Here is a 6,791-nt window from a genome sequence, read left to right as displayed (position 1 = left end):
GGACCGTGATGCTCAGGAGCCCTGGTGTGAGTCCCCCAGGACCGTGAACCTCAGGAGCCCTGGTGTGAACTCACTTCCAGGCCAAGCCTTCCTGCTGGGGTCCTGGACAGACACAGTGAACTAACCCTGTGTCCCACATTGTAGCACTGCCCTTCCGAGTCAGGAGGAATGTTCCTCATCTCCATCTGTCTGAGCCAGTGGTCAGTCCCGGCCAGCTCACAGGGGCAGGAGGGTCTGGCTGTAGAACCAGCTCATCTGCCTGGCCTCTTGCCAGCAGGTATCCCCTCTCAGTGGACACTTTTACTGCCCCCAGGGGCCTTTTGGTTTCCCTGGGCCCTCCCCGCTCCCACCAACTGCTGGGAGGGGGGCACGGAGGCCCCATGTGCCAGTCCTCTGTCCCAGCTGGCTAAGCTGCTCAGACGTGGGACCATCCCAAGCCCAGGTCACCCTTCTGGATGAAAGCACAGAGCCGGCTGGTACCTGGCTGTCCCTGCAGCAGCAGCTAAGGACCACGGTCACGCAGAGCGGGGGCTGGCCTCCCCCTGACCGGCAGGGGCCCCTCTCAGTCTGTCCCCTTCCTGTCCTCAGACAAGAAGGACCTGCTGGTCTGTGTGAATGAGAATGGAGGCTGTGAGCAGTACTGCAGTGACCATGCCGAGGCCGGGCGCTCCTGCCGCTGCCACGAGGGGTATGCGCTCCAAGACAACGGGGTGTCCTGCGTGCCCACAGGTAATGGGCCCTCAGGGCCCAGCCCCAGGGGCTGTGCTCTGCTTCATTCCCGAGGAGCAGCCACCCATTGTTGCATGGCCACAGCCGTCTTGCGAGGGACGGGAGGGTGGGCTGGATCTAGTACCTGCTGCCCCTCCCACGCCCACTGGAGAACAGGCCACGGTGGTGTGCGCGGGACAGAGCCCTGGGGGCAGCTCCCTGGAGGGCGCGGGGCCACCTGCCTGTTCGCGGCAGGCCCAGAGGAGCAGAGCGAGGCTCTGCCCGCCCCGCCGCAGGTCCCTGAGCTGGGGGCACATCGCCGCAGCCGGCTCGGGACTGACTGCGGCTCGGTCCAGAGTCCAGGTCTTTCTGAAAGGCAAGCACTGTTAGGAAAATGGAAAGTTTCCCCAAACCAGTCTCAAGCTAATACAGTTCCGACGGCGGGGCATGCGAGGCCTGTCTGTCCAGAGAGAGACGGGCCCCACCCAGGCTGGAGCCTGAGGTTCAGCTGCCACCTCCGAACGGTCTCTCCTCCGGCCCAGGGACCTTACTGGGGAGACCGAGAGCTCAGAGTGTCCTCCATACGGCAGCGCCGTTGTCCAAGGCCTGCTCCTCCTCCTCAGTCAGTCAGGCAGTGCGTCATTCCGCTGGGAAACGAGCAGAGCCCAGCTTCCAGAGGGGGGCCCTCTGTTCCGGCAGGAGCCCCGGGCCTTGCAGGCCCCGCAGCTCCCACACTGGTGGCCCTGCCTGGGCGGCCCTCAGAGCCCACCCCCGCAAGCTCATTGTCAGGCATGAACCCCCCACGCCCTTGCCCGATGACTTGCTTTCTACAGTGGAATATCCGTGTGGAAAAATACCTGTTCTGGAGAAGAGAAATGGCAGCAACGCCCAAGGTCGAATTGTGGGTGGCCAAGTGTGCCCCAAAGGGGAGTGTCCTTGGCAGGTAAGGCTCCGGGGCCCCCAAAGGGACGGGGGCGGTCAGCTGCTGGACCCCGGCGCCAAGTCTCCCCTGCTGGTGCAGGGCACTTGCTCCTCCTTGTGAAGCCCCAGCTGCCCGCTCCCCTCTGTCCGTCCGGATGTCAGCTCGGCTCTGGCCTCCCCCATCCCCTCGCGGCTGTGGGCCTCACTGCCCTCCGCAGGTGAGGGAACCGAGGCCTCCAGGGACAGATGGCCCAGGCAGGTTTGAACCCAGCCCAAGCCCATCACTATCTGCCTCCGGAAACTGATTCTGGAGCTGCGACACGGCCTCCTACAGGCGGGCGGGTATGTGGGGCCACCTGTGGTCTGGTTCCTGTAGGAAATGCAGAGCCTCAGGCCCCCAGCCCCACTGGGCCAAAATCAGCACCGCACTCGGGTGTCCGAGCCCAACCCAGGGGTCCTCGGGACCCTTCATGGGGGACGCCCGAGGTAAACTGTTAAGAGTTTTCAACGTGCGAGAACCTCGTCGGGGACGCTGGAGGCTCCCTGCTCACCGTGGCCTGACCGCGGGTTCAAAGCAGCCCCAGGCCTCCCACTCTGCTGCTGCCTCAGCAGCCTCAGGGCCGGCCCGCCGGCCTGCACCCCTATCCCACCTCACACGGTAGCCGGGCCTGCGTGGGGCCTGCGTGGTCCACGGCCCACTCCTCAGCTCGGCAGAACCCCGCGTTTTGGTGTTCAGAGGGATAATGCGAGCTGGACACATCTGAACGGGACGGACGTGTTCAGTGCTCCGCAGAGTGCCCGGAACCGGCCGCGCCTCTGTGCGGCAGGGGCGGGGTGATGGGGGCGGGTTCTGTGTGTACAGCAGAGAGCCCTGGGAGGGCCGTCTGGGCGGCCGCAGCAAGCACAGGACCCCCAGTACCATTCACCCCCACCCCCAGGAGAGAGGGCCGCCTTGCCCGTGTTAGCGGGGTGGGGGGACTGAGGCCCACGGAGATTCCGGCCCAGCCCACCCTCCAGGGGTGGCGCAGAGCCGTTGTCAGCCAGGCTGATTTTCGGGCACCGGTGTCCTGCCTTCAACAGGCAGGGGCGTGTCTCCGAGCCCCAAGCGGCTGTTCTCACCTGCTCGAGAGGCCTGGCCTCCGAGGGGCCCAGCAGCTGCCGGCTCGGGGGAAGAGGCGGCTCGTCCCTGGCACCCTTGGTCCTGCTGTCCACGCTCGGGACATCAGGCCTCCGACGCGCTGACCCCACGTCCAGTCTCTTTCCTCCCTGGTGGATCCGCCTCACCACGACACGCGGGCCCCTGCCTCGCCCTCGGCCAGGCCTCCCTCTGGCCTTTCAGTTCGTCCCCGTCTGCAGGCCGGCCGGCCAGAGGATCCGGCTCCTTCCGTGGCCGCGGCAAAACCACCGCAGGACAAATGTCTCCCCGGAGCCTCACTTAGGCCCTGCTCAGCACCCTCCTTGCTTTTAGGAAGAAGAAACGGGGGCACGTATGGAGGGCTTGCTGTGTGCTGAGAGTCGCACTGGGCGCCACAGCTCACTACCTCTCGCCCCCACGTGCCCAGAGCAAGACCCTGGGCCGGCCTTCGCAGACTGGGCGTGCTGGGGCAGGCTTGGGTGGTGATGCTGGGCACGCGGGGGCACCAGTGGCCACGTCCCGTGGTCAGGCTGGTGTCCGTGAGCTCTCCGTGGCCGTCGCTAGCTGGGGAGGCGGGTCCCCGGGGAAGCGTGCCGGGGCGTGAACTCCGTGTACGGTGCCCGCACAGGCTGTCCTGAAGGTGGACGGGGCGCTGCTGTGTGGGGGCACCCTGCTCGACGCTGCCTGGGTGGTCTCTGCAGCTCACTGCTTTGAAACAGTCAAGAACTGGAGAAACCTGACCGTGGTACTGGGTAGGTTTTGTGGTTCCTCCGCCCGCTGAGAGTGGTTTGTGAACAGGACCGGCTTCCACAACCAGATGAGCATGTCCGGGCAGACCCCAGTGCCCCCGGGTCCCACCATGGCCACGGTCCCCCAGCCTCTGTCCCACCCACGGAACGTCTCAGGGGTGGTGCTCTCCTCCCATCTCACTTGGGCCAAGAGCCCCCCGGGTCGCGTGGGCCACGGCATGCGCCCTCCACCTGGTGGGCTTTGGGATGCTGGGCACCCCCGGGGAGGGGGTGGGCAAGACTGGGGCAATCGGGCACCCCTCCTCACCCACCCACAGCTGCCTGGCCCGGCAGCCCCTCCTCACGCACCCTCAGCACCCCAGATTCACCCCCAGTCACACTCCGCACTGAGCCTGTGGTGGCCGCCTGGGGGTGCTGCTCCCGCCAGCCTGGACACAGTGCCTGTCTGCCCCAAAAGGAGGCTGTGGGGCAAGGCGTGAGCGGTGCTGGTCCCCTGCAGGCGAGCATGACCTCGGCGAGGATGAGGGTGAGGAGCAGGAGAGGCACATAACCCGGGTCATCATCCCCGACAAGTACATCCCCCGCAAGACGAACCATGACATCGCCCTGCTGCACCTGAGCAGGCCCGTGACCTTCACCGACCACGTGGTACCCCTGTGTCTGCCCGAGAAGGCCTTCTCCGAGAGGACGCTGGCCTCTGTCCGCTTCTCAACTGTCAGTGGCTGGGGCCAGCTGCTGGACAGGGGCGCCACGGCCATCCAGCTCATGGCCATCGACGTGCCCCGGGTGATGACCCAGGACTGCCAGGAGAAGTCACGCAGGCGGGAGGGCTCCCCCACCATCACCGAGAACATGTTCTGTGCCGGCTACCTGGACGGGAGCAAGGACGCCTGCCAGGGGGACAGTGGGGGCCCGCATGCCACCAAGTTCCAGGGTACCTGGTACCTGACCGGCATCGTCAGCTGGGGGGAGGGCTGTGCGAACGAGGGCCACTTCGGGGTGTACACCAGGGTCTCCCAGTACATCGAGTGGATGCGCAGGCTCATGCGCTCGAGCACCACCCTGAGAGGCCTCCTCCAGGCCCCGCTGCCCTAGCCCCAGGGCCAGCGCCTGCCCCAAATAAAGCTGCTGCCTGTCCCTCCCTCAACCCGGAAACACCCCTGCACTTCCTGGGGTGGGAGGGGGCGGGAGACACGGGGACAGACATGCTGGCCAGGAGGGGGGCACTGCTGCCCGAGGCCCCAGGCCCACGGGCCAGCCCCTGCGGTGCACACCCGGTGTGGCCTCTCGCGCGCACATGAGCATGTCAACTCCCCTCACATACCCTGGAAGCACCATCCATTCACTTCGGTGGTTATCCTTCCGGATCTTTCTGTTTATGTCGCTTCTACCATAAAACGGTAATGCGCGCACATCAGGGGCTGCCCGCCATCCGTGGTCTGCCCACGCTCACCCCGCTGAGGCCCTGGCCTTGTCCTGGGGCCGATCTTGCTCTCGGGCTCACAGTGCCCCTATGATGAGCCCTCCTCCATGGAGGCTGGTGTTCGAATCCAAGAGCACCCTGATGGGTTCCCCAAACCCTACAGAATGGGTGTTCTCTTCCTGCCTGGGCCCTGGTCTGTAACACCAGGTTCCTCGGTCCGCCCCGCGAGCGCGACCGGGGAAGGACCCGGTGACATTTTTATCAAGCGCTTCAGGTGAGTGTGCAATCTGCTCAGCCTAAAGTCACATAGGCCGTGGAGGAGTGAGAAACAAGCCGTCCGTGGGGGGAGCTGACGCAAAACTGGGGCCCCGAACGCGGCCAGGTGGGTAAGAGCACAGCCCGTGGGCACCTCGCCCCCTTCGGGACACACCCGGGGGTGCCTGGAGCAGCAGCAGTGCTCAACACCCGTGCGCTCGGGCGCCGGGACCTGCTGGGCTGAACCGTCAGGCCGTGTCCAGCACAGGGCGGCCCAGGGGCCACACGCTCCGGCCACCGGGTCCGTCACCTGGTTTTGCCGAGGTGTTATCGGGACACGCCCATTCCTTACTCGGCATCCTTGGCCGCTCAGAACCGCAGCCCAGAGCCGTTAGGACAGAGACCACGCTCTGCCCCCAGAGGCCGACGTGCCCACCCTCCGGGCCTTGACACAAGGGGCTTGCCACCCGCCCAGCCTGCCGCCGGCCCGGGGCTCAGCGTCCCAGACGGGCTCTGCCTCCTGCCCTCGGCCAAGCCGCCTTCCCGCTCCGAGCTGCGGCTCCTTGTCTACGAGACGGGAGCCTTGGTGCTGGTCGCAGGGAGCACGTAGAAGGAGGCTCCTGGGAGCGCCCCGTCGTGTCGCGGCCTCTGGGGTCCTCCGCCACGCGGCTCGGGCTGCAGACGCTGAGGGCGGTTTCCGCATCGAGATGCAGGAGCCGGCTCAGCCCTCCTCCCGGAGAGAACAGGGGAGGACGGCCGGAGGGCCACCCCGGGAGCAGCCAGCCGCACACGGGCTTGCTGGCCCGGCCTCGGTCTCCCCGGCCGCCAGCGGGAGCTGCCGCAGCGTGGCTGCCCGGCGACACCAACCCCGTCCCCAAAGGCCGGCACACCTGGCGTGCGCGCGTGGCTCTCACGTCCTCTCCCAGCCCCGGGGGGGGGACAGGCAGGGCTCACCCCGGCCCCGGCCCCCCAGCAAGCTGACCGCACCAGGGACGGGCTGTGTCAGCCCCGCAGGCTGCCCGCGGGCCGGGCTCTGCGCCGAACGGCAACCGCCCCGCACACCCCGGCCCGGCGCCCTCGGTCTGTCGGGCTCCGCTGAGCACCCACTGTGTGCTGCACACCCCGGGGGCGCTGGGGACAGAGCAGGAGCAAGCAGACACAGTGAGGCTGGTGTCCCGGCGACCACGGGCGTCGGTGGCCACTCGCCACGTGCAGAACGCGTCAGCTCTGGTGGGCGCTGTGGCGCTCGGTGCCGTCTGTCTGTCCCCGTCTGCCTCTCTGTCCCCGTCTCTGTCCCTGTCCCTGTCTCTGTCCCTGTCTCTGTCTCTCTCTGTCTCTGTCTCTGTCTCTCTCTGTCTCTGTCCCTCTCTGTCCCTCTCTCTGCATCTGTCCCTCTCTGTCCCTGTCTCTGTCTCTCTCTGTCCCTGTCTCTATCTCTGTCTCTGTCCCTGTCTCTCTCTCTGTGTCTCTGTCTCTGTCCCTCTCTGTCCCTGTCTCTGTCTCTGTCCCTCTCTGTCCCTGTCCCTGCCTCTCTCTCTCTCTGTCCCTGTCTGTCTCTGTCCCTGTCTCTGTCCCTCTCTGTCCCTGTCTCTGCCTCTCT

General features: G+C 66.6%; 1 protein-coding gene across 2 annotated transcripts in view; it reads left to right on the top strand.

Moving 5' to 3' along the window:
* F7 (coagulation factor VII) overlaps positions 1 to 4,741 on the top strand; it is an 11,321-nt gene extending 6,580 nt beyond the window's left edge. The window contains exons 3-6 of one of the 2 annotated variants that reach the window (XM_032402456.1): positions 589 to 729; positions 1,542 to 1,651; positions 3,393 to 3,516; positions 4,013 to 4,741. In XM_032402456.1, coding sequence (XP_032258347.1) covers positions 589 to 729; positions 1,542 to 1,651; positions 3,393 to 3,516; positions 4,013 to 4,608 — 971 coding nt within the window. In that variant the 3' untranslated portion in view covers positions 4,609 to 4,741. The remainder of the gene's footprint in view (positions 1 to 588; positions 730 to 1,541; positions 1,652 to 3,392; positions 3,517 to 4,012) is intronic. The other variant, XM_032402455.1, reaches the window with a different exon arrangement.
* The last annotated feature ends 2,050 nt before the right edge of the window (positions 4,742 to 6,791 follow it).

The sequence above is a fragment of the Phoca vitulina genome, unplaced genomic scaffold (assembly GCF_004348235.1).
Source record: "Phoca vitulina isolate PV1807 unplaced genomic scaffold, GSC_HSeal_1.0 scaffold5, whole genome shotgun sequence".
NCBI lineage: Eukaryota > Metazoa > Chordata > Mammalia > Carnivora > Phocidae > Phoca > Phoca vitulina.
This window is presented reverse-complemented; position numbering and strand designations above follow the sequence as displayed.